The sequence below is a fragment of the Thermochaetoides thermophila genome, assembly GCF_000221225.1.
Source record: "Thermochaetoides thermophila DSM 1495 unplaced genomic scaffold scf7180000011820, whole genome shotgun sequence".
NCBI classification, from domain to species: domain Eukaryota; kingdom Fungi; phylum Ascomycota; class Sordariomycetes; order Sordariales; family Chaetomiaceae; genus Thermochaetoides; species Thermochaetoides thermophila.
This window is the reverse complement of record NW_006383036.1, coordinates 200,866-228,644: the sequence shown is the minus strand read 5'-3', so window position 1 is coordinate 228,644 and position 27,779 is coordinate 200,866. Positions and strand designations below refer to the sequence as shown.

The following is a 27,779-nucleotide window of genomic DNA, read 5'->3' as shown; positions in this document are numbered from 1 at the left end:
TAGCGACCTCCGCGACTTGCTACAACGCCGTCCAACCACTCCCAGGCCACGGCACTCCTCCACATTCACCGGCCAATACCACCATCGGACCCGTCTTCCGCATTCCGCTGCCATCCCGCTTCCGCATCTGCACCTGCATCCCGTGTTTCCTAGCCCTACCTACTGCCCATCCCTCATACCATCTTCCCGTCAATTCATTGCCTCGACGATTCGAATTCGAATCCCACAGGCAACGCGCTGCGACTGTGACATCATCGCACAGACTCGCCGCTAATTGCTCGACCTCGACTAGGCTGTGCCGTCGTTCGTCGAATCCGCCCACAGTTTACTTCTCTTACCGCCTAAAGTCTATTCACATTGCCCAGCTCAGCCCTTCATTGAGCCCTGGGATAAAAGCTGTCTTTGTACAAAGTGCTTCCTACATAGTAGAGCCGCAGCGTCGCACCCCAGCGACGACGCCAATACCGCCAAACTGTCTTCCCCAATCCTGCTCACTCGCACCGTCTCCTACGACGCGGGCACAAATCCTCCGCGTCGAGGAGCTGCGCCTGGCAACATGACGGACAGGACGACTCGTCGGAGGAGATCTAGCAGTATCCTCCAGGTCTACCATGAGCCGCTCGAGCCCATTGAGCAGCTGAATGACCAGTCCACACTGCCAAACCTCAACGCCAACTGGGTCAATGCCAAGGGTATGTGCGCCCTGCTGTCCCAGGTGCTTGACTCTCGACTGTGGGATCTGTGCTGACTCTTCCCCCTCAAAACAGGCGCCTGGACCATCCACATCGTCATCATTGTACTCCTCAAGATCTTTTACGACAGCATCCCAGGCGTGTCGCAGGAGACATCCTGGACGCTGACCAACATCACATACATGGTGGGCTCGTACATCATGTTCCACTACGTGCGCGGCGTGCCATTCGACTCGAACGGCGGCGCCTTTGACAACCTCAACATGTGGGAGCAGATTGATGACGGCGCACAGTACACTCCCGCCAAGAAGTTCCTGCTCAGCGTGCCCATCGTGCTGTTCCTGCTGAGCACCCACTATACCCACTACGATATGGCGTATTTTACTATTAACTTCCTTGCTGTGCTGGCTGTTGTTATTCCCAAGCTGCCATTTGTGAGTCTAATCCCCTGGTGATGTTTAGACGGTATGTGGGGCTGTCTTTTTGCTAACAGGGTTTTTCTTCCACAGAGCCATCGCATGCGCGTGGGGATATTTACTGAGCCTCCCGAGGAGACAGACTCGTGATTATGATGACGACATTGGGAGCCAGTGTGAACTTGCCATGATAGGGAAGAAGGGGAGGGGTTTGCATTTTTTTCACTCTTTTTTTTTCTCTTCCGCAAAACGCTAGCTCTGGTCGGGTGTTGATGTGTACGGTGGGTTGGCAAAGCCTTTTCTGAGCATAATCATCGTTTGGAGGGTCGTGCATCTATCTGGACACAGTAGGTTCGAGATTTCCAGCCGTTGAGTTGGTGATGGGGTAGAAGCAAGGTGGAGAGGGAGTAGGACTCAAGATGAGGAGAGTAAGGGGGGTCAGACTTGAACGTCATTGCATCTCGTCCTTGAGAAAGTATTGAGAACTGGATTCGGGCCAGGCACTACTACTCTACGTACAGACTACAAGCACACCTCTCAAAAACACACACACACACACACACACACACACACACACACACACACACACACACACACACACACACACAAATACAAAACACAAACACACACACCAGGCAGTCCTTGGTCGTTTCGTTTCGAGTGTTTGCGACTGAGGAGACAGGGAATAAGAAAGTGATTCCATCGATCTTCACCCCGTGTTGTGTATCCCGTGCGGCCTGAGCAGACCGTGCCTGGATCGGAGTCGTGCCCCCTACATGAAGAAGGGGATGGATGATGTCATTATTGATACACTCAGGGATTACCTGGGGTTTCAGGGGTGCCTTTCCGATGTTCGTGATGACTTTCCAGTATCGGCCTCAAGAACGGGGCTGTATGCCCTCTGGCATTTAATAGCTGTCTTGGATTATCCTCTATGCCTTTTTGATTTGGTGGATGAATGTCTCCGGTCTACCTACTCTTATGGACATGGTCACGACCTTCCAGACTGGACCCCTCACAGACCTCAGTGACCTCACTCAACTCCAAGTTCTCCCCAAACCTGTTTGTCTCCACTCAAGACAACGAACTTGTCGATCTCTTGGCCTTGCACCGTTATACAAGTTCCTAACCTCTCACGCCCCACCCGTTCTTGCAGATCTTCTGTCTTCGTTCCCTGTCATGGGAGCAAGGCTTCCAACGTTCAGACGAACAGGTTGCAGAATGACGGTCTGCTTGGGAGTGGCCAGTAGGGAGAGAGATATGTCGTCTGGCTCCAGACGGGGAGGACAGAGAGAAGTATAGCTGATTAGTTAGAGTAAGGAAATCAGTCGTGGAGGAATAGAGTGTAATAGGACCCCTTGAGAAATGGGGGGCAGCCGTCATGTCATCCTTTAGCGGGTGGTAAACTCAGAAGTTCAGCATATGGAGCCGCAATCGATGGCTCCTGGCTGGCTGGCCTCAACACAGTAAGGACAGCGGGTAGTTCAGACGAACAGGCCCAGAAGATTTGCATCGGTTTGGAGACAACTCGCTCTCTTCCTTGTTTCTCCTGATCAGAGCACAACCGAGCGACCAGGTAATCCAGCGAAACGTGGAGATGATCATCCACGCATTGAATGTACTGGGCTCATCGGTGCTGGAGACGAAGAGACAAGAGACAGCTTCAAGCAGGGAATTTCTTCGTCTGTGGGCAATTTCTCCTCTCGGGCCGGGGGGGATAAAGCAGATTACCCCCCTGATCTGAGATCTCCTTTTTCTCTTCCCTCCTTTTTCTCACCAGCTCGGGGGCCTCAAGTCACATGGAATCTGACTTCACTCCTACCTACTCGTTCATCTCTTGTCTGTCCCTTTTCTCCCTACAGGACTCGTTGACAAGACAACATGAAAACCTCCCTCCCTCTCCTTGCCCTAGGCCTAGGCCTAACAGCCTGGGCCCTCCCCTCAGCCGAGCGTCCCGCCGTTAACGCGACAATTGCCAACGCGACCACAGTTCAAGAAGTCAATGAGACAGCTGCCGAAGCCCTTATTGCCAAGCGTCAACTCCCTTCTTCCCCTGCTGCCTCGGCCGTTGTTGCCGCCCTGAACAACACTCTGTCCCAGGCGACGGCTACTGTTGCTGCCCAGCAGGCGGCTGCTACGACCACGGTCGTGTCTCTCCAGGATGATGACGGCGATGATGACGACAACAATGGAGGTGTCGATCCGACTGATACTGATGAGGGCGGGTCCAGTTTGGATGAGGATAATGAGCAGGCGGAGAAGCTAAGGCGTCGTGGTGGTGCTAAGAAGGACGCTAAGGCGAAGAAGAAGGCAAAGGCTAAGGCTAAGGCAGCGAAGAAGGCCAAAGCCAAGGCTGCTGCTAAGAAGACAAAGCCTAAGGCAAAGGCGGCTGCGACAAAGACCAAGACCAAGCCCAAGCCTAAGCCCAAGGTAAAGGCTGCCAAGGCCGAGAAAGCTGCCAAGGCCAAGTCCGCGAAGGCTGAGAAGGTTGCGGCCAAGGAGGAGGAGAAGAAGGCCGAAAAGGAGGTTGAGAAGACTGAGGAGAAAAAGGAGGATAAGGAGGAGAAGCACAAGGAGATTGAGAAGCGTGGCGGTAGTGGCGACAGCTGGGAGCAACCCAAGCCTAAGCCCAAGCCGTGCAAGCCTAAGGGAGGTGAAGAAGGTGGTGAAGAGGGAGGTGAGGAGGGAGGCGAGGAAGGCGGCGAGGAGGGAGGTGAAGAGGGCGGCGAAGGAGGGAGGTGGAAGAGGGTGGTGAGGAGGGAGGTGAAGGTGAGGGTGAGGAGGGCGAGGGGAAGGTGAGGAGGTGAAGGGAAGGTGAAGAAGGCGAGGGAGAAGGTGGAGGGCGGTGAAGGGGAAGGGGAGGGAGGTGAGGGTGAGGGTGAGGGTGAGGGTGAGGGTGAGGGCGAAGGTGAGGGCGAGGGTGAGGGTGAGGGTGAGGGTGAAGGTGAGGGTGAAGGTGAGGGTGAGGGTGAGGGTGAAGGTGAAGGTGAGGGTGAGGGAGAAGGTGAAGGTGAAGGTGAGGGCGAGGGCGAGGGCGAGGGCGAGGGCGAGGGCGAGGGCGAGGGTGAGGGTGAGGGTGAGGGTGAAGGTGAAGGTGAGGAGGGCGGCAAGAAGCCCAAGCCCAAGCACCACAAGCCTCACCCGAAAAAGCCTTCCAAGCCTCACAAGGGTCCCAAGAAAGCACTGAAGAAGACACCGAAGAAGGCCCTCAAGGCGGCACCAAAGCCCAAGCCCAAGCCAAAGCACAAGGGCGGCAAGCTCTGAAAGTTTGACAGACTGTCCATTACTTGACGGCGTTTGGGGTTTGGTGTGTTGGATACTTTCATGCTGTACTCTAGTCCAATCCAGGTTGGCCATGACAGCTTGTCGCATAGTCATGGAGAATGGAGTTTGATCTTCACAGCGTCTTTGAGAACAGTTTCGTGTTCTAATTTTGTGATTGCGAGGACACTCAAGTTGTATCCAAAACGCAGATCTCATCTGCTCACCTTTTTTGAAGCATTGAACTGCCGATCAAAATACTTGATCGATGTTGGATAAAGACAAAGTCTCCACGGCATCATCATCATCACGGGCTGATTCTGGAGTTGAAGGTCGTTGGCAGTGGATGTCCTAGACACCCGGAACCCTGCACTCTGACCGCTGCAATTTTCACATCAGATTCTACGACGTCAAAGCAAGGTGTGACATGTCCTCTCACCTGCAGAGAGCACGTGATTTGTGATGATGTGATGATTGACGACTAAAAACCTGTAGGTAAGCCTTAGCTACGCTTTCTCCGAAGTAAACGCTCGCCGTGGCAGTAGCCAGTATTACGCTAGATCTCAGGTCTGACTTTAGAACTTGACTGTGGCTCATCATAATCTTGAAGACATCTGTCGATCTTGTCAGTGAAGACAACTCGAATCATTTCGGATTTGCTCCATCCGCCCGATGGCAAAGTGAAGGAGCTGAAGGCTCTGACCACCAACCCATCACACGCTCACTTGTCACGAAGAGAAAATCTCCTGTTTGACACTTGGAAGCGGATCAGCTTTGTTACTCCTTGATGTTGCAGCAGAGGATTGCATTTCGCAAAAAAACTGTTTTCCTGTCGCAGCTTAGACCTGTGCAAGAAGGTGGCATTCGAGGATGGATCGCTGCAATGGGATCGCGCTGCAATCGTTGCACTTGCCACCGTGATCTGAAAAAGAGTTTCCAGTGCACAGCTGCATGGGCCATCCGATGAACTCCACTCTCCGCTGGAGCTTTCTGGAGCTCTTTTCCACTGCTCTGGGCAGAGTGGACGCTTGGGCCCTGGCTCGCCTACTTGGCATCTCCCTTCTCCACCTGCAGGCAGGATTGGGAGTTGGTCGAAACGAAACATAGATTCAGGAGGCAGATCGTCCATCCATCGTCTGCTGCGGCAGATGGCTGTTGTGTGGACAGCTTTGTTTTTGCGCAGCACAGTCATGGACCTGCAGGAGGTTGTACTGTGCTTGAATCATACCTGAGACCATTGGCCAACCAACAACGGATCCAGATGTCAGTAATGGACATGCTGCTGAGCCTTAGATTAATCAACTGAAGCGAATAAGTCGTGAGCATAACAACCTCTCCGGCCATGCCAGTTTTGCAGATTATTGAATTTTGCCGGCATAGCACACCGTTGAAGCTCTGGCGCGTGCCGAGTTGTGGAAGCCTTGGAAATTCTTGGTAGACCCTGGCCAAGCAAATGGACATGGACAATGGGTGTGGATGCTGTACAGAGTCAGATGCACGCTGCGCGATATCGCAACCTAGGCCCAGTGCTAGCCGGTTGATGTGTCCACCATCCCACCTTCGCCGAGAGGGATCCACTTGTGGTCCGAACTGTTTATAGGTACTGCGTGGGCAGTGGAGCATTCCATCATGCTGGGAAGGAGCTGTGCTGCCATTGAGAACAGAAGGAAAGAGTTTAGAAAAAAAAGATCACGAGATGTGCAATTCATGCAATTTCCTGTCAAAACTCTAACAATTGTTGAAAAAAAAAAAGAAGCCCCAGCATCGCAGTGCCATCGCCTCTGTGCACAGAATGGATGGCACATCTTTTTCCAGGAGCAAGAGTCGCAGCCAAGACAGGGTCCCTTGCCGCGATCGCCCAGTAAAGCGATTGGGAATCCGTCTCAGGCACCTTTTTCCCCTTTGTCGACGCTAGGCCCATCTGGGAGTGGACAATGTGAGCCAAGCACCCCGGACCCGGGCTCTCTGCGGCGGAAACTGGAAGCGTGTGCAGGGCACTGGGTTGGTCGACCATCTCAGGGGATCTGCTAATCTGGAATCCGGGGGGAGGGGGGAGATGTGATATGTGTGTGTGCGTGTGTGAGGAGAGAGAGAGAGCAGTGAACATAACCACCCACATGCCCGTGGCTGTTATGGTAAACTAACTATCCACCCTCCTAACCAAACATCATCATCACCATCACTATCGCCATCACACACACATTCAACTGCGATCGACACCGACCTGCGGTCTTTCCCACAGCCAGCCGCGCTGTGATAACCACTCATTGACCCGGTGTTCCAGTGTGTGAAGCGCTGATTGCAGCACCACGCCCTCGACACTCGCCCCGACATTCCCTTCCTCGATCACTTCCCAATCGCGACGAGAACGACGCTGTGCAACGTCAACTGCCAGGGACGCTTTCCTCTGACTAGAGAGACAAGGCCAACCAAAAGACATCGTATTGTCGTCATCACCACACATCACAGACCACAATTTACAGGTTAGTTTGTCTGCTGCCATTTTGTGTTTTTTTTTTTCCTAATTCCTTTGTTGATTGCGCTGCACTGCACCACTACACAATACTCGCTGTTGTGAGGAGCTGCTGCCGCATGGAATGGAAGGATGGAAGCCTGCGCTGCTGCATCTATCCCTAGGCCACGTCTGCCACGACCACATCATCCTGTCCTGTCGCCGGCCACTTGGAAGCTGTGCATGGTGAGGGGACGCCGTCTCACCGCACGGCTGCTTGCCTTTGCCTTGCCGGGCTTCCGTCTTTTTTCGCCGCCAGTCTTTAAGTCTGCCAATCTCACGGGCTTTTGGATGGGTTGCACCGGGATCATCAGGCCGCCGTGCCGGCGATAGGTGGATATGACTGGATAGAGAGCCATAGGAGAAGAAGGACGAACCCCCAAAGTCGTTGGGGAAAGGGGAGCGAGAAGGGAATGCCATGTCAATACCCTCCCAGTCGCATCCTGCTTTCATCCGACTTCTTCTCCTGCGCTCTCTATCAACACTCAGTTTATCCTACCGACACTGTAACAGCCCAGCCTGCACGTGCATGGAGTGCTGCTGGCTTTGCCTGTCAGAACCTTTCCTATACCTGTTTCCCGTCCATTTTCTGTCTGTTCTTCCGCTCGGCTACGCAGGTCCCAGCAGTGGCCATGTTTCAGTCGTGCCGCGCTTCCAATAATTCCAACAGCTCATCAACTAACCAGCGGTGACAGTATATACGTGCTTAATTGCTATAGAGCTATACTTAGCTCCCCGTATATAGCCCCCATATAGCAGCCCTGCGAGAGCGAGAGAGAGAAGAGAGAGAGAGAGAGAGAGAGAAAGATCGATCCGAAGTCCGTTATCCATCACCCGGTTCCTAGACCCTAGATCATCCCCTGTTCCGCCGTCCAATCCTTGTGCGATACCATACCGAGCTTTCCTGCGTCACCTCATCCAAGCAAGCCCCCCCCCCACCCCCCTTGTCCCCCTGTCTCTCATATCGAAGTTCTTTTTTCTTCAACCGCTCTCCCACTTCTGCTGGACGGGAACCTGCAGTCCTTCGGTCCCTGGGATTGGCTTGGACTCCGGAAAGAAAAAGAGAAGAACACGGCATTCCATCATCTCATATGGGTGGCGCTCTTTGTCCTCCGCCACACATCTCACCTGCGCAAATCGGTTGAAGACCTGCGAAGACCTGCAGCTCGGCAAGTAGTAAGCCTAGGTGCCGAGCGATCGTCGCTGCCCAGGGTCGTGCAGGCCTGCTGCCCAGCACCTTTGCCTTCTGCCGTGGCCCTGGTTCTGTGTGTTTGCCCTGGTCCGACGCAGCCATGTCGTCCCCTTTAGATATCCCCGTGTCCCGACCCTCTTCGGCCATGGCCTCTCCCGCCGGTACACAAACGATGCGGTCCCGGTCCCGGGCTCAGAGCATTTCCAGTGACCGGCCCTCCACCATCGCATACAGCTTCATGTCGCCGCCCCAAACCATCTCCCCAGAGGCTGCCTACATCGCTGCCTCGGCTGCCTCGCAGATCGTTACCAACGACCATGATAGTCACGCTGAGGCCTGGTTCGATCAGCATGGCATCGAGCCCTGCCGCGAGCCTGCAGTTGTTTCTCCCGCTGCACTGCAGCTGGTTAACAACTTCCTCGATCAGCTGCTATTTAATTTTCTGAACGTCGCTCGGTCGATCTCCCTGTCGGCACTGCGCCCAGCCGTTACCGAAGTCCTGAAGCCGAAACTCGCCAAAGATGCGATTAATCAGGCCGACGAGGAATTGCGCGAGTATCTCGGCGGCGATGACGAAGACATCATGGCCCAGTCACAGGAGACGCCATCCCCAGCCGACTGGGATCTCGAACTGGCCTGGAAGAGGACCCGTTTGCGCTGCATGGTCTACTCGTCCCTTGGAGATATGGAGGAGGAAGATGAAGACTACTACATGGAACAGGGACATCTCGGTAGCGCCTACGACGATCGCTCTGCGGAGAGCTCAGTTTCTCCCGCCGTCGCCATTTTCCTCACCTCGATCCTCGAGTTCATGGGCGAGCAGGCCCTGATCGTGGCCGGCCAGGCTGCTTACCATCGCATGAGGCTCAAGTACGAGAAGGAGCTGAAGGAGGGTGCGCGCAGCCCGACTGTTGTTGCCGACAAAATTGTCGTCGAAGAGCTCGATATGGAGCGTGTTGCCCTCGACAGGACGCTAGGCAGGTTGTGGAGGAGCTGGAAGAAGAAGATCCGGACGCCTGGTTCTGGCACCCTCGATCGTCTGAATCGATCACAATCAATCGACTCGATGCGCGCCGCCTATGGAGGCCACTTGCGTTCGCCTAGTACTACTGCTGAGTTGATGGTCCCTGCTACTGTACCCGAGCCTGCCCCCGAGCCGATGAACGTCGAGCTTGAGATTCCGGCCTACGAGAAGCCGGCCGACGAGAAGGCACCCGAGCCCGAGCCCGAGCCCCAGCCAGCGCAAGAAGAAGAGGCCCCGCTGACCGAGGCCGAGATTGCTGCGAGAATTCCGCTGCCCGAGGGCCCCAACGACGTTGCCGAGATCGAAGTACCCGGACTTGCCCATTACAGTGATGAGGAGCCCGACGAGGATGAGACCCAGAAGGAGAAAGTCCACCCGAGGCCGAAGAGCCTCATGATCTTGCCCGTGGGCAACTCCCCACTTACTCCCCCGCCGTCGCAGCCGCATACCCCCGACATCCCGTCGAGGAAGCGTGCAAACTCGCTCCCTGCTCCCCCGCCAAGGCGTTATATCTCGCCTTCTGACGAGCCGGGCACTGAGGACAAGGGTCAACAGTCGCCCCCTGATAGCCCCAAGGCTGAGCCGGATGTTCAGAGCGAGCCGGCTGCTACCGCTGAGCCTCCTAAGGAGGATCGGCCAAAGGAAGAGCCCAAGCCTGCCCCTGAGCCTGCCAAGGAGGATGAGAAGGACGACCCTGAAGACGACGGCGGCGAGGTGTCGATCGAAGAGCCCCGCATTGTCCGCTCCTCGAGGGTCTCCATCGTAGGCGGTCGTGCGTCTCCAGCTCTGTCCGATCCCGGGCGGCCAAGCGCCATCAACACAAACCTTCCTCGCTCGCCGAGCATCCACTCGGCCCGGCTGATTGATGTCAGCCCCAGGAGCCCAGTCGTCGCCGGCGGGTCCCGCCGCAATTCGGTCATCCAGACCGAGTCGGCCCGCCATTCCAACCTGTCGCTGGTCAGTCGCACCAGCACGCCCTCCATTCCCGAGGAGCGCGCTCCCGCTTCGCTGGCCGAGTCGAGCACCAGCGCGAACGCTGGGGGCAGCAGGTCAAGTGCTGGAAAGCTGGCTGTCCCTGGTGCCAAGGGTTCTGCTGCACACGAAGATAGCGCTGCGTCGCCGGCGACCCCTGCTGTCGCTAGCCAGGTGCTCCCTGCTCCGGCTAGTGCGTCAGCGCCGTCCAAGGAGCCGTCTGAACTTTCGAACCAGTCATCTGGATCGTCCGAGTCCGCCCAGTCTCCCTCACCTTCGAAGCCGGCTACCAAGGTCACCGTCCTTCCTCCCACTTCGACACCAGTACCAACGGCACCTGCCAGCAGTTCCTTCATGGTCGATTCGATGCCTGTTCTTCCAGAAGACCAAGAGATCAAGAGCATTCCCCCACGAAACGAGTCTTTCAGGTACCGGCCGTCCACGAGCCCAAAGCCGCCCCCGTCGATCCCAGAGCGCAATGCAGGCAGACAGGCCATCGCCAACACGTCTGCTCAACGCCAGCCACCGACCACGATCGGCCAGGTGTCGGTGGAACGTGCCTATCCTCGTAATCTGACCGAGCAGTCGCGCTCGCAGGAGCTGCTCTCTGCGGCACCTCGCGGCTCGCCGGCATCGACCAAGGGGCTCAAGCCCATCCGGACATCGTCCGACGAAGGCTCGCGCCCCCGCGACGTCGCACGCGACTTTGAGGAACTCATCCAGAGCGATGAGACTATCCAGTACACCCTGACACCCGAGAGCATGCGCGACCTTGACGTAAGTGTACACGGCCATGCACGATACACTCGTGTTTTCATGTTTGCTTGCTCTAAGTCCCCGCTCCTGTCTTACTTACGAGAGCTGTCTAACCGTCCAGCCACAGTCTCAGTCATTACTGGGGTCCTCCAGTGGGACTCCGATCGTAGCCGTGAGGAGCAGGAAGAGCGAAGACAGACACAGCGGCGATGCGAAGACGCGGCCGACCTCCCGCGCTTCCGGCTCCAGCTCATACTCTCCTATCGACGGCCCCTCGACCAAGCACGGGGCTAGAGTGCTCCCGACCATGCCGACTAAAGGGCGTCCCGGTCCCCAGGCGAGAGATGCGAGAGTCGTCCGTGATCGCGAGTCCCTTGCCGAGCTGGCAGAGTTCCTCCGGTCGACTGCACCGAGCGCGCCGCCCAAGGTTACGCCGATCATCACTTCGTTTCGTGTCGTAGGAGGAGCATCGGGTCCGCCAGGGACGGATTCCTTGTCCAAGCTCCCCACTGATCCGACCCAGCCGTCGACCACCCAAACTGCCTTGTCGGCTACCGCCACGACCACGACTACTAGTGCTGCTACCAGGAGACCCAAGTTCCAAGCTCGCGAGGCCATTGTAGACACCAAGGACAACTCCGACCTGATCGACTTCATCCGTCGTGGCCCGCCCAGCGCCTCAGGTAACCCTAGGATTCCCAAGGATATTGCCCCCTTCCGCAGCACCATGGACTCGGAACTGATGTCGAATGCCTTGGGCGGTAAAGCAGTCGACGCCAACCTGCGCAGCTTGGATCCCCGGAGCAGCAATGCCTCTACTAATGAGTCTTCCCTCCCGCCCTCGGTCCATTCGTCGATTAATTCGCACAGTGCCCTGCTGAAGAAGCAGGCTGGGTCCTCCTATGACGCCATGAATAGCACCGAAGGATCCTTCCCCAAGCGCAAGACCCGCCGCGTCCGGGACCCCTACGCAATCGATTTCAGCGATGAGGAAGATGAGGACATAGACAGCCTGGCCCAGCTCCCGCCCAAGAGACCGCATACCTCCAAGGAAGAGAGCCTGATCGACTTCCTCAATAGCTACACACCCCCGCCGGCCCCGCCCCCGCAGCCGTTCAATATCAGTCAAACGCAAGCGCTGTTGCAGGCTAAGCAGGGTCTGCAAGAGCCGCAGCAGCAGCAAGTGCCGAGTAAACCCAAGAAGAAGGCTAGTGCGCCGAGTTTGATGGCTAGACTTACTAGGCGAGATAGTAGTGCTGCTATGAGGCCGTCTAGTCCCAAATCGGGCTTCAGCGCTGGTGGCACGCCTAATTCGCCTCCTCAGCTACCCTCTGTGAGCAGGGCGTTGAGCAGCCGTGCGAGCGCCGGCAGCGGTACAGGCAGCGCAAAGTTCATACCTCTGCAAGTCAACATGCCTGATGGCGACCCCTACGCGCCGCCGTTGACGAGGGCTGGTACCGCTGGGTCTGCTGGTTTCGGCTCGACTTCCACACCTACTTCCTCAGACAACAATAGCAACGTCCCCAAGACGAGCGGCAGCATTACTTCTACGGCACAATCCCAAAGGAGGGTGCCCATGAAGAAATTCGAACCCCGCGAGCCGATTGCTGTCCCGACGCGGGCAACGGCAGATCTGGCACAGTTCCTTAGGAGTTCGGAGCCGCCTCCGCCAGGGGTGCTGCCGCCTAGTCTGCCGCAGGGTGGATCAGGTGTTGGCGAGAAGGAGGATGGGGAGAAGAAACGGGGCGGTATGTTTGCTAGGAGGAAGAAGAGTACTTTGGCGTTGTGATTTTCTACTTGGTAGCAAGGATATTGAGAGGTAATAAAGAAGGATGGATATTTTTTTGGTTTGTTTTTTTTTGTACAAAGTTCACGTCTTCTTGGTGGTTTGTTTATTTAGATACCACCTTCTTTTGGGGTTTTCTTTTTGACAGTTATTTCAAGTTATTCAGGTGGAATAGTGTACCTATATATTGATACCTTTGGCTGGAATCTTCTTATGTGTCTTGTTTACAAAATGTGCTATGGACAGGGTTATGATACGTATTTACTTACTGTTTGCCTACATATCTTCCCACTCCTCACTGGGCGATTTAGTGCTGAAATAGATGGTATCGTATAGATGGATAGTTATGCTTGAGAACATTTTTAACGCTATCGTGGTAGTGGGGGATAATAAGCATTCTTCTAGTGTCTCTAGATGTTGCTCGACAGCGATTTGACTTGACATAAGATTTATTTTTTTTTTGATCACAAGACGGAAAGAGAAGTTGTTGGATATCGTCAGGAATGAGGTTCATTCATGAGAGACAATTGTCCTTGCCCATCACAGCATCTTGCAACAGTGTCTTACTACTAGGGAGCCACTTAGTCGTCTGTTTTCCTGATCCGGCGACCAGCCGCCTTGCATTCATCAAAGCAGAATATCCTGGGCAATTTCTATTCACACTACTTTCCTTGATCCCTGCCCAACAGTTGTCGAGTGGGCTCTCGAACTAGGACAGCACAGCTACATGGAAAGGAGGGGGAGAAAATCACTCATGTCTCAGGTACTACTGCATTTGGAGGGTGGTAAGGGTGGTGTGAGTATATGTGACACAGCATGGTAAGGCAATGTGATAAGGCAACATTGTGATGTTTGCAGTGGTGGGAGGCGTAATCACTCATCCATCTGATAGTTTACAAGGACTTTTTTTTTCTCTTGCAGCTCAGAGGTGAGCAAATCAGCGTAAATTATATGAATATGTTGATGACCTGACTAGCGTTTTGGAGCATGGGCGGATTTAATGTAATGTGATGAGTGATGGGGTGGCTTTGTGTCGATCATTGGAGGGATGGAGACCATTGGATATAGGCCAGATGGGAGGACACAGATTGTCAGTTGCGTCCGTGGATGAGTCTAGAACACTTCTCGAGTGTGATATGTCGTCCACAAGATGGTGTGCTCAATTTGGTGAGGTGAGGGTCATGGAGAAATGAGAGGGCAAAACCACATCGGACATGTCTACAAGTCTTGGTGGCATTAGCAAGACGTCTCTTTGGATGCACAACCGTACTGTATTAATAATGCTATGGATTGACTAATGCCGTCAGTTTTTCTGTTATCTTTTTTTTTTTTTCGTGAGAGATTATTTCGTCCAAAGTATGTTTGTTCACACACACATTCAAAAGAGGGCTAGTTTTTATCCCTTGGGCATAACTTCCCTTTGTCCTCCCCCTTGTCTGAAGACATCTCCAATGAACACTGTATGGTATCACTGCAAATCAAAGTACCTTGCTTCAAGTGATGTGAAAGTCACATGTATGCAATGAGCCGATGTCCAACACCATGAGTTGGTCAAATTTGTAAGCACAAGAAGAGAGATGGAAAAGTGTTTGGGGCACCTTAACTCCTTTTGGGTTCTGCTTGTGATTAAGTACTACCACTAGCAGACTTTACTTAGGTGCTGAAGCTGGACCACCGTGCTAATGCAACCTTTTAAGGTCCATTTTCTGTGACACCTCTGTCTCTCCAGATGAGCTGCACATTGAAGTTTGATAATGTGGGCATTCGAAAAGATGGCAAGTTCAAGGTGAAAGACAGCAGGGTATTGGGGAGAATATGAAGAGTAAGCTTATCGATAGGCCAGATATGATTGGTTGAGCCCTGCTATGCAGCTAGGACACCCCGCAGTGTGCGATCGACAGCGCATCCGCCGCGCCAAGTCAGCATAACAGAGCCCCGTACGTTCCATCAGAGGTTCCTGATCCAGGCAACAACATCGAACTGTCAGTGAGGACCTTCTAAGAATAGCAGTTTTGAAACGACAAGAGAATATTTGACATAGGTTTAGGCGTGGATTGCGACCGTAAAGCGGGTTTGCCTTGGAGAAATCCAGCAAAACAGCCGCCGAGGTTCGAGAGAAGAAGACAAGCGTTCTACATAAAAAAGACTGAGCTCACGGGAGATTGTGTTGACGGTGGTGCTGGTTAAGAGCAACATCTGATGGATAACTCACCGATGAACTGAGTTAGCCCTCTCTCATCACAACTCTCTCAAAACCCTCATCATGGCCTCATCACCAACACCATCACTCCCCTCCCCGGTCCTTGGCTTCGAAACAAGCCACCACGACTCTCCTTCAGGGGGTTACAACAACATCGATCCCAACGCCCCCCTCGCGCAAACTCTCTGGTCCCTCCAAGTTCCCCTATACATTACCCACGCCTCAGACGGAAGCAAACCCCCCTTTATTGTCTCCGTCCCCCGCTTCAGCTACCTCGCCTTCCTCTTGCCGCGCCTCACAGCCTACTTCGGCCTTCCCTGCTCCAGCTTTCATCACGAGGAAGTTCAACTCCGCAACCTGGCTGTTGGGTTGTTAGTTGATCTTTATCAGCCGAGTCTGCCATGGAAGTTGGTCGTAGGGGATGGACCAGAGTGGGATATCGCCGATACCTTTACCAATTCGGTGAAGGAGGCGGATTTTGTGAGGAATGGGAATGCGAAGCAGATCATGAGCATGTCAAAGGAGAATAGTACGGCGCTGTGGAATGCCGTTTTAGATAGTACGTCTCGTTTTGATCCAATATACTCTCCTGGCTAGGAGCTAACGGAGGTTTAGATGACTACGCCGCCTGGTCACGAATCCACAGGGGACTACTCAATACGCCTGATCCGCTGAAACACGTCCCTATACGCATCTATGTGCCGTCATCGAGCGATAGAAATGATACGTCAGCTGGTTCGTTCAAAGTAGTCCAGAGGTTGATCCCGCCTAGGTTACCAAACCGTAAGCCAGCGTTCTTTATCCGTTCCGCAGAACGTTCACTAAATCACGACCAGGCCAACCTCAAACAGTCGGCATGGCACTCAAGGCAGTTCTCCCCAGTCTCTTCCCTAGCAGTAGGGATCCTGTCCTGGCTAATGTCATACTCCATGGTGGACCAGTGCCCTTCCGAGCACCGCTGGAAGAATTGATGCGTGAGGCGGTCTATCCTGACGGGTGGCTATGTTTGTGCGTAGTACTGTTATGAGCCGATGGAACGAACTGCAGTAATGAAGCATCTTGTGGTTTCTAGCTTTACCGTTTGTTGACAGGAGCGATGGGAGTTAGGTGGTGGTGGGAGGAGGGGCCCGGGGGGGGGGTAGGGGTAGGGGGTAGGGGGTAGGGGGTAGGGGTAGGGGGTAGGAGCCTAGAGGATCTGCATCTTCAGGGATCTTGACGTAACATGCCTGTATGCTATTATATATAATGACATCCAACCTTAGGCAGATGAGGAACAACAGCAATAACTTCACTGATAGCTTCGAACTTTACTGGACCTCAACTCCCGAGTACGATGTCAGAGGATGGGCTCAACACATGCGCGCGCGCACAATCCAGTAGCAACCGTAGATGGATGGGATAGGATCCATTAATGATCTGATTTGCTATGATCAATTAAACAAAACACCCTACATATTATGATTGAATACCACACAAACTTAGTGCACCTGTAGATCGCCGCACCAATGTCACAAACCACACTAGCAACCAAAAAAGCCGTCAACCCGAAGCCAGTCAGCCATCCAAAACCACCCACCCGTCTCTCAAAGATCCAAGATTTCCCACATGAGGGTATTCCATGGAGAGGATCACCGGACAGGAAGTAGACTCGAGATGATATGACCTAAGCAAATGATAATAATAGGAACACAGAGACCAAAAACATGTCTCGTGGTAATCCAACAGTATCACAACAACACATGAAAAGGCGGTATGCAAGCAACAGTAGGAAAGGTTCAAACAAGTAGTGGTATCTCCGCCGTTTCCTATCATAGACAACCGAAAAACGGGGCCATGCCAAAATGCCATCCATGTGGGATGGAAAGAAAACAAGTCCCATGTCGATGTAGGTAGGTAGATGCGCGTCAAGAGATATGAGATGAGGGGAAAAGGCCTAGCCTCCGTGTCAAGTTGATAAAGAGATGATGATGAGGAAAAGGAAAAAGGAGGAATGAGAGACACGGAGAGTAAGCCCTCCAAAGAGAGATAAATGACACAAAGAGAGAAGTTGCCCTGCCGAGTTACACGTGCGTTGCAGCGAAATCAGCGAATGCATCAACCTCAATCTAGCGGTCAGTCGTAGTCGTTCAAATGTTCTTCAGTAGCCAAAGACCGAGTATGACGAGATCGATGCCGCCGCCCACAGCTCCTGGTCTATCACCCAAGAATTCCCGATTGCATGCATGTATGGAAGGATTCTCCTCATCGAAACCCGGGAAACTTAAAGAGATAGATGGCATGAAATGACGATGCATAAATAGCCGTCCGTCCGAGCATGCACTACTCTGAGAAAAACTATCCAAAAAACCACTCCATGATATCATATCAGGATGCCGCCGGTAGCTTTCGTTCGTTCGTCTGACGAAGCCTTTGAAAAGAAAAAAAAATACAAGAGCCGAAAAAACTTTACTACACAGAAATCAGTAGCACAAGGGTACACATACGCAAAAGCAACAAAGGAGTGAACAAGTCGAATAGATACATCGGTCCGTCAGACAGACAGGCAGCCAACCCGCCACTCATACACTGGCCACCAAGCCAGTTATTTGATTAGGACTCACGTGGAAGTCCGTCATAATGGGCCCGACCCAGGCGCCGGCGGCGCCGGCGAAGGAGCGGCAGCAGCAGCAGCAGCAAGTGGCTGCGGCGGCATCCCAGGCAGCGGCGCAGCGGCCGTAACGCTGTCAACAAACGACGGCGGCGGGGGTATCGGCATACCAGGGACAGCCGCTGGCATGAGGGCCGCAGGAGCTGCCAACGATACTGGAGGTATCATGGGCACGACGCCCGCAGGAGGGGCACTGGCCGTAGCAGCAGCAGCCGCAACAGCAACTGGGGTAGCCGGGGCACTGGCGGCGGCGGCAGCGGCAGCAGCAGCAGCAGCAGCAGCGGCATCAACGTGGGGTGGTGCTGGTGCTTGCGACGGGACGCTGGTGATGAGGGGGGTTGCTGCTGCAGGAAGAGGAGGAGGATGGATCATGGAGACAGCAGGAGGGACAGACATGGTTGGGGTCATGGGTGGACCGCCGGGGGCGGGAGAGGGGGTTGAGAAGCCGGTACTCGTGTTGTTTGGGGGAGGGACTGAGGAGGCAGTGGTCGCAGTAGTGGTCGTGGTCGCAGTTGTGCTCGTGGGTTGATAGTCCATAGCGTCGCTCAGCAGGGAGTTGCTGCTAACCGCGTTGGCGCTGTTGCCATTGGGCCACAGCTTACGCTCCAAGCCTTCTAAGATGCGCAGGTCGATGAAGAGAGCACTGGACGGGTACGCAATGACCTTAAAGAAGGCGATCGTGCGAGAGAAGAGCTCCTTAAGGGTCTGCTCATCGACAAACTCACGCAGAGTCGGGTCCCGGAAGACGGCGGAGAGTGTGACGAGGTTGCCCCATTGTCTGCACATGTCAGCAACTGTTGTTGATCGGCACTCCCTTATGGAGAGTAACTTACGCGTGTGACGTCCCAAAGATATTGGTGACAATAAAGCGCTTCTCCGGCAGTCCATGGAACGCCCGAGTGCTCTCAACCAGCGCCTTGATACCCATCTTGGCATACTCGATCATTGCTGGGGTGATCTCCTCAGAGGGAGCAGCGTTCCCCATGCCATTGTTGGCCTGGCTCTTGTGGTAGTTAATAAGGAGAATCTTCTTAACGAAAGGCCTATACGTGATGACGTTGGCGCCCCAGTACTTGGCCCGGAGCCGAGCAGACAGGATGTCATTTGCCGGGGGATCGTCCCGGCCAAACTTGAATTGGGGCGGCACGAACTGCATGTCGAGGGAGTTTTGTATTGCCTCAATGACGGCGGGCTCGGGCTCCTCGGATATGGGGTTCTGGGGATTGTAAAGCATGCTGTGGATCTGGTTTAAACTCTTGCGCAGGTAGAGCTGCGCAAAGTAGCTCTGGATTACCCGCTCATCGAAGCCCTGCTTGATGGCCAAATCGGCGCTCGGGTAGGGTATCATCTCCTCATATGCCAGCACACCTGACTGTGGCAGGGGAAGTTCGGCAATAATGTCGCTAGAAGCGAGGTCAGCAAGCCTGCAAAGCGTCGCGTGTCAATTGCGGATGATTATCTTACTCACCTCTCGAGCTGTAGACATGTCCAAAAGGCCAGGATGAGTTGATTGTCGCGCCCATCGGATATCTGCTCACGGTTTTGATGCATCTTCTTTAACCTATCGAGGCTCCTGTATCCCAACTGTCAGTCATCGTCCATCCGCGTTCGTCATACACATTGTCTTGTGTCTTCCTTACGGTCTGAGCTTCATCTGCAGAGCATGGCCGGCCTCCTTGATATACGCATAACTTTCCAAAACCCTTCCCAACTGCCCGTGATACAGGCCGGCCAAAAGATGTGCCCAAATATGTCGTAGGCTGGTGCCGGCCAGCTGGCCGCCCAAGATATCGGTAGCATAAGCAAAGTAGTCCAGGCCGGGGATAACATCCATGTTCCTTTTGACGTGAATTGGCTTTACGCCCGTCCCGGTTCCCTGGAAAGAGGCTCGCCTGCTGAGACTCGGCCGCTCGGCGGAACCTTCCTTGGGCGACGGGAGACCGGCAGAGTGAGAGGAGTACGAAGGAGAAGAGCTCTGAACAGGCGAGGCTGGGTAGCCATTCCGAGCCATAGGCGATCCGTGAGAAACGTCGCTGGCCGGAACGATATCCGGTATCCTATCCTTATACAGACAGATTTTGCCCAAGGCAAGAATCAACAAGACAAGTGCATTGTTAATGGACCGTTGGAACGTCGGCTTCGTCTTTGGCGACGAGGAAGGAGTGTCGGAGCTCTCGGGTGGGGGGGATCGTTTCCGCTTCGTCCCAACCTCCGCCGTTTCCGGTCGGTTCAGGACGAACTTGGCAACAGGAGCAGCCGAGCCGCTCTTCTGCCGCGGAGCATGCTGGATGCTATCCAAGAACACTCGGACCATGGCGTGTAGCTCCTTAGGCATGATGAGCGGGTGCATGTTCTGGATGTTCTCCTCGTAGCTCCTGACATATTTCCACACGATCGACTCCGTGAAGTCCGGTCCGGTGCTGTTCGTGGTGACAGGCTTGCCGTCGATCGGCCCGGGGGAGCCGCTGATCAGTCCCCAGGAGTCCATAGGGGACGGTGCTCCAGCGTCCGAGGCGTCATCTTGAACCTCCATATAACCCGTATCCCGCAAGGCCTCGCGGTCGGAACGTTCCGTGTTCTTGGTGTTATCGAAACCCTCGCCGCGACCCCAGATTCGCAGAAGACCTCTCCTCTCCTCCTGGCGAATGGGGAACTCGTTGATGTACTTCACATTCTCCTCGTCCAAGATGTCTCCGACAAGCGCCTGAATTGCAGGCCACTGAAGCAGGAATGCGGCGAGTGTCGTGTGATTGGGTGGGATGGACGGCACGCCGGGCGGCACCAACGGACCGGGATCAACTTCTTTTTCTTCCTCCATGTTACGCGTGATCGTTCGCGCTTCCAGGCTGCCGATGGGCGCCTGCGTCGACGCAGCCTCTCCAAGGGAGGACGACTCGCCATCCTCAACGCCAACCGGCGCCGAGCTAGCTGAGTCGGGGCGTTCCAATTCCTCCTTGATCGGCTCCGAAGCAGCCTCTAGAGTGTTCGGGGCGATACGCTTCATTGCCCGCTCCATACTGGTGATACGATGCCTGAAGTCCTCGAATTCATCCCGCAACGCCGTGAGCATTTCCAAGATATCAGCAGCAATCTTGTCTTGCCTGTGGCCCCGTGGTGAGTCAACCATGAATTGAGAAACAGCTTTGTAGCCAAGAGGAGGGGAGGGGGGGGGGGAGGTTTTGGGGATCAACGCACTGTTTCGGAACGGCTTCGCGGTACTTGCACTCGGCCTTCTTGTCCTTGCAATTCTTACAAGGCTTCAACTCATCGCACTTGGCCTTGAGCTGTCGGCACAGATCGCAAGCCTGGGACGCGCGCTGGGCCTTGCGCTTTCCGGTCGCCGGGGCGACTTGGAAGGGAATCTCGGCATGCGACGCATACTGGGGAGGGTAGTCATAGGGTTGGGGATGTGGCAGCGGTGTTTGGGGAGGATAACTCGGCTGTCGATACAGATGAGACGGCGGAGGGGGAGGAGGGGGCTGTGGCCCGCTATCATAGCTAATATGCCTCCTGTCATCCCATAAGGGCCGAAGGGGAACCGCAGAGTGCGGCGTCACTGGGTCATATTGTCCTGGACACTCGGGCCGGACGGAAGAGGTCTTCGCAGTTGTGGGAGAGTGTCATCAGCGGGATCGGCCTTGATTATCGGATCTCGTGGAGGATATGACGAGTACGGCGGATGAGCTGGGGACTGCGGAGGGGGCTGTCTGTGATCTTGCATAGGATGATACCTGTCGGACTCATGTTGCCGTCGGTCGTCGAGAGACGTCGGCCCTGGAGCTGTCGACGCTGGATGGGGCGGCGGCGGAGGGGGGGGCGCGTGAGAGTCAGAGGGGCGCGCAAAGGAAAGCGGCGATGGCTGTGGAAGATACTGTGTCGACGACGGTGGCGGGAGATGAGCTGATGTCGGAGACGGATTGGGATGGAGCAATGACACGCCGTTATGCGCACCGCCGGCTGACCATGCCGGGCCAGTCGAGAGACGCGGTCGCTTGGTGTCAGGCCCTTGGTCCATGGCTGAAGGCTTTATACGTCTATGTACATGAACGCCAATGGGACAGGGCTCGTGTGGCGATCCTAGTATGCGAAGTCAAGCAACGGAAGAAGGGCAGGCTCGCCGCGGAAGCATGGAGCATACACGACAAGCGGGGAGGAGGTCCTGGAAGACCCGTGCGACCCGGGCGTCTTGGGGGGAAGGAAGCAGGGGAATCCACAAGCTCAAGCCCGCACACCCCGTAACTGTGAGGCTCCGAGACAAGAAAGAAAAAAAAATGGTTAAAGGGACCAAGAACCCAGCAGCGTCGCAAGGGCGGTCTGAGAGTTCCGGGTAGGGTCCAGGTCAAGAGGGTACTTGTGGCCGCGTGGGTGGGGAGGAGACGGGGATTCTTGGTCTGGAGACAGCTTCGGCCAGTGCGCGCCGCGACGACAGCCCCTCTTTCTCTTCAGGTCCTCTGGCTGCCCTCAGCTCTTGGCCTCACCGGCGCGCTAGAAACAGTTGTTCCGACTTTCGACCGCCACTCGCCGCCCAGTTCTCCGCAGTCAAGTCTGATCAGAGCGTTCGGATGAATATTTTATGTAGTTGGGCAGCAACCGTCTGGAAGTTTTCGTGGTTGCGAGATTCGTGGTCTGGCGTGTGGGCGGAAGTGGGATGGACAAAAAAAAAAGAGCTAGAAGCTCGGGGTTCCAGAGGTACGGGTTTCGGCAGGCCGGCAGCTGCGCGCGCGACGTCGGGCAGCTCCTTTTCGTGTCTGGGCACACTGTCTGACAGCGTGCGATGTGCCCAGGCAAATGTGGCAGATGTAGTGTAAACGCAAAAGTGCGTAGCTTATCCAAAATTTCTCCTGCTGCGACCTTGGACAGAGAACAGAACAAGAGCGAGCAGCTGGAGCTGGAGCTAGAGCTGGAGCAAAGGCCACAGAGTCTAGCATATAGCGCAGCAGCTGGCGTATCCGAGACCTGCCGCTCAAGGCAGAGAAAACGCGACAAGGCGGCAGCAAAAGACGGTCAGTGGCAGATGACAGATGGCAGATCGAAAGGTCTGCTTTGGCTGTTCGCTGTTGGACTGCAGTGCCTCTGCCCTCTGGGCTTTGCGTTGTTGGAGTGCGTGTAGCGTAGAGGGGCACTGTCTGCCAACCACAGGGCAGCAACCTGGAAGTGGTTTTGAGAGGAGGATCTGGAGCCAAGTGCTTGGAGAAGAAAACAACACAAATCGTGAGAGACAGCCCCGGTCCACCAACCATAATCGTGGAAGCGCGCTCCTCTCGTCAAGGGCCTCGTCGGCTGGACCCTCAGACACCCTGGGCTGCTGGGCACCCGAACCGAGATGGTGGGGAAGCCAAGGTGGAGAACGAAGGGGTGAGCGACTGGATGCAGCAGATATGGGGCAATCAGAGGGCCTGAGGCGCTTGACAGTGCGAGCCAGCTTTGCCCACCGGTTGGTGGGGGGGGGGTTGCCCACGCTCTGGTCCTCGCTGCTGACCCGCTCGCTGCTTGGTTGGTGCCGTTTAAAGTAAAGCCCCCTCAGCTAGCAAGCCGGCCGGCTGGGTCGTCGGCGAATGGCACGGCTCCCAGCCCAGGACGCACAACGCGCTAGTGTGGCTTGGGCGGAGCAGCGTTGGTTGGATGTTGGCACTGGCAGGCCGGCAGGCCCCTCCTTTTTCTTTCTTTTCCTTTCTTCGCAATCCCCGCTGCCCGCTGCTTTGTAACTTTCGACTGGGCTCCGTTTGCTGTTTGGCAAAGAGAAAAGAACTGGAGCAGGCGGTGACCCGTGCCGACATCCAAAGGGCCAGAAAAAGGCCGGCGCGGGCAAACGGGCTTTCAGCATCGAGTCACGCACTGCCCTGCCTGGCACTGATATGCTAAGGCTTTATAAGGCTTCACAAGATAGGACGAATCCATGGAGATGGAGATAGATGGGAGTCAAGAACTCGCTACGGCATAATCCGTCGGTCCTGGCCATGCATTCATCGGCAACGTGTATGTATGGAACCCGCCGTGTGTGCTGTATGTAACGGTGACACAAGGCTCGGGAGGTAGGCATTTGAACGCTGGTTGGCCCCGATGCAGACTGCACCTCTTTTTCATGATCTTTCTTGCTTTGTCGGGGCTTGCCCGACTCTTTCGACAGCCCTGAACTCCAGTGTGCGCTGTAAAACTCTCGAATCTTGCAACGCCTGGTAGCCCGATGAGGGAAAGGGGTGGTGCAGAGAATCGATTCCCCAACGTTCCTGCCGGCGACTAACGCGCGATGGATTCGATTGAAGAAAAAAGAAAATGAGCTGACAGCGACGCTGTTTCCCCCTTCTGTGGCCGACCAGGGAAGAAGACCGCGCCCCCGCCCCCGACGAGATATGCCAAGCCATCTCAACGCAGGCTGCTGCTGGAAGCGACTCGGCCTGGAAAGAACTGGGGCAGGCAGAGAGCATTCGGCGCAGGTGACACCTGCAAGGCGAGCAAACCCCTGATGAAGTGCCGCTCACTGTGGGTTCGGACCGTGGGATCAGGCAAGGCCCAGAGGTGGGAGGGCTGATGGGCCTGCTAGCGTGTTCCATGGCTCTTCCGTAACAGGAAAGGAAACGGCAAGCATTTCCAACTTGTAACTTGCCTCCTCAACAATATCAACACCACAAGAGGTCCTAGTTCGCCGTTGGCAAGTGTCTCTTCGTGCGTGACGCAGCCAGGCAAATTGGCGCGTTCCTATCGCGTACCGATATCGATGGCCCGTCACGGGCTGCCAGCTCGCGAGCTTCAAGATGAGCCAAGCCGACTCTGAGCACGCAGCGCATTGTGCCATGCATGCGGCGCGAGCGCGCGGCGAGCAGCAGCGCGGTACAAAAGCGGGGGCGGAGAAATGATTGATACTGTGTAAGAGAAAAAAGCATACCACGTTAAGCCCAAGCTCAAACCCAGGAAGGGCTTCGTCCTGATTGCGGGAACCAGTCAGAAAGCGAGTACCAGACTCCGCACAAGGCCTCACTGCTTCAACTCCGACTATTTTGACGGGATGGAGTCTTCGAGTAGACATCACAGTCCAACTCATTATGACGAGCCAACTGCCAGATGAAGTTCGGCTGTTCTTGAGACGCTGCAAGCTGGAACAACTAACGACCGTGGCGCCGAGCTTTTTATGTGGAACGCCATCAGTTGATGCCGTGTCGTTGTTGGGAACACAACTGTTGGCCAGAGAGGTGTTCTGACGGCCCGAGATTAGGACGAAAATGCATTCTAGACTAAGTCAAGACTGGACTTCGCTACAGATTGATAAGTCTCTCCCAAGACATACTTTACTGGAAAGCTGAGTGTCTATCTGGGCCCCTGATGACAACTCATAGCGTGGGATTCTGAAAAGCTTCGAGAAAAATAAAGGAAGAGGGATGATGGATCCTTCTTCGTGGGATTTGGAATCTTTGGAATCGCTGATCGTGGTCAGCTGGAGCTCTCGAAGTTCCGCGAGTGGAGACTGAGCACGGCCCTTCTGGGTCCCGTTACGCGACGGCGCCATGAACAGTTTTTCGACCCTGAAAGGAAGGGACTTCTACGCCAGGCAGCGAGCATGGTAACGACAAGATGCTTCCACAGATCGAATGAAGCGAGAGTTTCCATGAGGTTAAATTGGTGTCGACGTGTCGTCATGTCAACCTGTCTACGTTGGGGCCAGACTTAACGCTAGGGTGACAAACCTGGATTTTGTTGGAGCTTGTTTTTCACCCACAATTTCTACACAGGTACACGCTAGCGTCAGTGACATCGGCCCGGGCCATCAAGGTCCTCGTGATTGAACTTCAGCCAGTCACCAACAAGCGAACAGGGACCAACGATTTAGTTCCATCACTTTGAGTCCGTGCCGTGTTAGAACCCCCAGAGGTTTCTTGACTGTAAAAGACATCACACTACAGATTTATATCCGCTACAAAACTTACAGGGCAAAGCTGCTCTGGTTCAAGCCAAAGATTAGGCCCACATAGCCTCTCTGCGTACAATGCTTGCTGACCCAAGCGGTCATCATGCTCAAAGTTCCGAGATCATCAAGGCCCTCGGCACTATCCAGCTCTGCAAAAGTGACCAGGCCGGAACTTGGTGCTCGCGATCTTCGTCTCGAACTGTCACCGCCTTTCTCTTGAGACTACGTTTTTTGAGATTCACTGGACAACGTCGTCGACGCCCGACACACTAATCCAGATGATGAGGAGACGAGGTTGATGATTTCAATACCACACTGTTGACACAGTATGCATACATCCTAACTCCAGGGTCCTTAAACCCCTGCTACTCGTTTCCAAAGCACGGTGAAGACCGCCCTGTCTTTCTCAGCAGCCCTTTTCAGTATGACGAAGTGCCGAAGTGCTGAGTCTCAGAGGAAGAATGGTAATCTTAAGATCTTCGTCTACACAGTTGTTTCCAGTGCGCGAGTGTGTGAGGTGGAAAAAGTACCTCCGAACTCTGACACTACCAAAGTGGTCTCCCTTGCTTCCCTTTCCTTGTTCCCTAGCGCAGGCCCGCCGACACGGTCCTGGAGCGCCGGGGCAATCTCCGTCCAATCATTGGCAGTATCGCGGTCCCAAGAGCATGGAAGAAGGCCCCGGCAAGTTGGGGAGCGAAGGGGAAGAGACGGTCCCTTGGCTTTGTTTTTTTTTTTTTTTTTTTTTTTTTCCACAATGTATTTAGTGCTGGGGCGCCGGAACAGGTATCATTAGCACAAATCCCGCAGCAACCCCCAAGCTCGCCAACACCTACAATTCCCCAATCAAGCACAGCAGCTGGTGAAGTTTTAGACAAAAAGGGAGGAACATGATATTTTGCCAAGAAGTTGCTCATAGAGGCAACCAAGATTTCAGATAGAGCTAGGGAATGTGGCCCATCGGTTCTGTTCTTCAGACTTGTTTTTGCCATCACGACTCCAACGAGGCACAGCACACAGTAGCATAGGTGTCATTGTAGGTACATTCGAATACTTGATGGACGTCGAGATACACAAACGAGATTCCTAGCCCAGGCCCAAGTCCATCGTACAGCGACCTCTGATCTTTTGTGCCTCTGTCCGTGGCTCGATATTGTGCCACAAGATTTGCTGGCCATCCATCCGAGCTGATAGCTTGGCAACTCGGGGTCTCTGATTCTCGGATGAGACTATCGTCGGCCCTCCAGAGCAAAGTTCCTCAAAAGTTTGTTTCTTTCCTTTTCTTGCTCACACAACCTGTGTGATGAAAACCGTCCCCGCCCTGGTGTCAGCAATGCCCACTTCACAAGCGAAGAGCAGGGCAGGGTGAGATCGAGGGACAATTGGATGAAGCAGCTGCGGGGTGGCGCATCCAAAGATTTGAAAACAGAGAAAAGCAAAGGTTAAAGGATGATGTATCGGTGTTGTTTGATCTCAGGATTGCGCCCTCGTTTCTTCACCCTTGTGACGCAGTGATGAATCGGCCTGTTGCCAAGCGCGGGGCGTAATGAGTGTATCACATATGCAACGACAGCTGTACCAATCGCTTGAATCGAAACCATGATGATATCAGTTCTTGTACGCATGCAGGTACCGTAAAGGGTCAGATAGATCTTCAGCAATCATCTCCACTAATGCAGTTGCTGCCGTATCTCGATCCCGGTTTACCCCTAGAGTTAAGATGTCACACCAGATAACGAACATCTCATGCATCACGTAAATCGCCTGTTCTTGCCCTCTCTATCACAAATCAGAACGCTAGTGTGATACAGAGCCCGACCTGGGCCATTCATTCCAAAGTTGTACATACGTCAACAAGGAGCAGGGGACCAAGCCAAACCTCAGAATCCAGTTGCGAATGACGAGAAGGCTGTGAAGGAAGAACGGCGGAATGCTCAAGGCATAGGCACTGGAGATATATGCAAATACACCGTGCGAACCATACAATTGTAGCAAACGGTACAGCTCTTCTTCGACGGAGCGCTTGACCAGGGCTGACAGTCAGCGGCCAGCCGGCAAGGAGTACTGGCACACGGCGCACAAGCTCAATCCTCTCTCTCTCCTTTCACAAACGGCAAGCTCTCATGCAAAGTGACATGTGCATGCATCCAGATGTTGTACCCCTCGGAATGTGGAGAAGGAAGCACGATGATCGTCCGGCCCCGTCCGCCTCGGTGGGCAGACAATACTCGGAATTTAGGGAGATCCTGGGGAAACTCACACACAATCCCACACAAATAGGACATGCAATGCGATCAAAAATCGACGGGCGTATGCACGGTGCGCAGGGCGATGATCCGAACGTAACTGTAACGTGTCGTCCATGTGCATGAGATCGGGGTTTGCATTCTCCGAAAATTAGATAAATAGTCCTCGCGCGCATGA

The 27,779-nt window shown here is 54.5% G+C and overlaps 5 protein-coding genes across 5 annotated transcripts; 4 read left to right on the top strand and 1 right to left on the bottom strand.

Moving 5' to 3' along the window:
* Nucleotides 1–556: 556 nt before the first annotated feature.
* On the top strand, nucleotides 557–1,258 carry CTHT_0050890 (uncharacterized protein; the record flags this gene model as incomplete). Its single annotated transcript, XM_006695369.1, has 3 exons — nucleotides 557–692; nucleotides 768–1,126; nucleotides 1,202–1,258. 3 exons carry the CDS (start codon nucleotides 557–559, stop codon nucleotides 1,256–1,258), a joined length of 552 nt encoding a protein of 183 aa, XP_006695432.1.
* Nucleotides 1,259–2,989: 1,731 nt separating this feature from the next.
* Nucleotides 2,990–4,372, top strand: CTHT_0050880 (uncharacterized protein; the record flags this gene model as incomplete). Its single annotated transcript, XM_006695368.1, has 2 exons — nucleotides 2,990–3,877; nucleotides 3,932–4,372. 2 exons carry the CDS (start codon nucleotides 2,990–2,992, stop codon nucleotides 4,370–4,372), a joined length of 1,329 nt encoding a protein of 442 aa, XP_006695431.1.
* Nucleotides 4,373–8,173: 3,801 nt separating this feature from the next.
* Nucleotides 8,174–12,614, top strand: CTHT_0050870 (uncharacterized protein; the record flags this gene model as incomplete). The annotated part of the gene is made up of 2 exons (XM_006695367.1): nucleotides 8,174–10,846; nucleotides 10,947–12,614. The coding sequence occupies 2 exons, from the start codon at nucleotides 8,174–8,176 to the stop codon at nucleotides 12,612–12,614; spliced, it is 4,341 nt and encodes a 1,446-aa protein (XP_006695430.1).
* Nucleotides 12,615–14,874: 2,260 nt separating this feature from the next.
* On the top strand, nucleotides 14,875–16,191 carry CTHT_0050860 (putative autophagy protein; the record flags this gene model as incomplete). Its single annotated transcript, XM_006695366.1, has 4 exons — nucleotides 14,875–15,370; nucleotides 15,427–15,594; nucleotides 15,663–15,819; nucleotides 16,074–16,191. 4 exons carry the CDS (start codon nucleotides 14,875–14,877, stop codon nucleotides 16,189–16,191), a joined length of 939 nt encoding a protein of 312 aa, XP_006695429.1.
* A 1,231-nt stretch (nucleotides 16,192–17,422) lies between these two features.
* Nucleotides 17,423–21,473, bottom strand: CTHT_0050850 (uncharacterized protein; the record flags this gene model as incomplete). The annotated part of the gene is made up of 6 exons (XM_006695365.1): nucleotides 17,423–18,236; nucleotides 18,292–18,861; nucleotides 18,927–19,031; nucleotides 19,099–20,559; nucleotides 20,654–20,956; nucleotides 21,016–21,473. The coding sequence occupies 6 exons, from the start codon at nucleotides 21,471–21,473 to the stop codon at nucleotides 17,423–17,425; spliced, it is 3,711 nt and encodes a 1,236-aa protein (XP_006695428.1).
* Nucleotides 21,474–27,779: the final 6,306 nt, after the last annotated feature.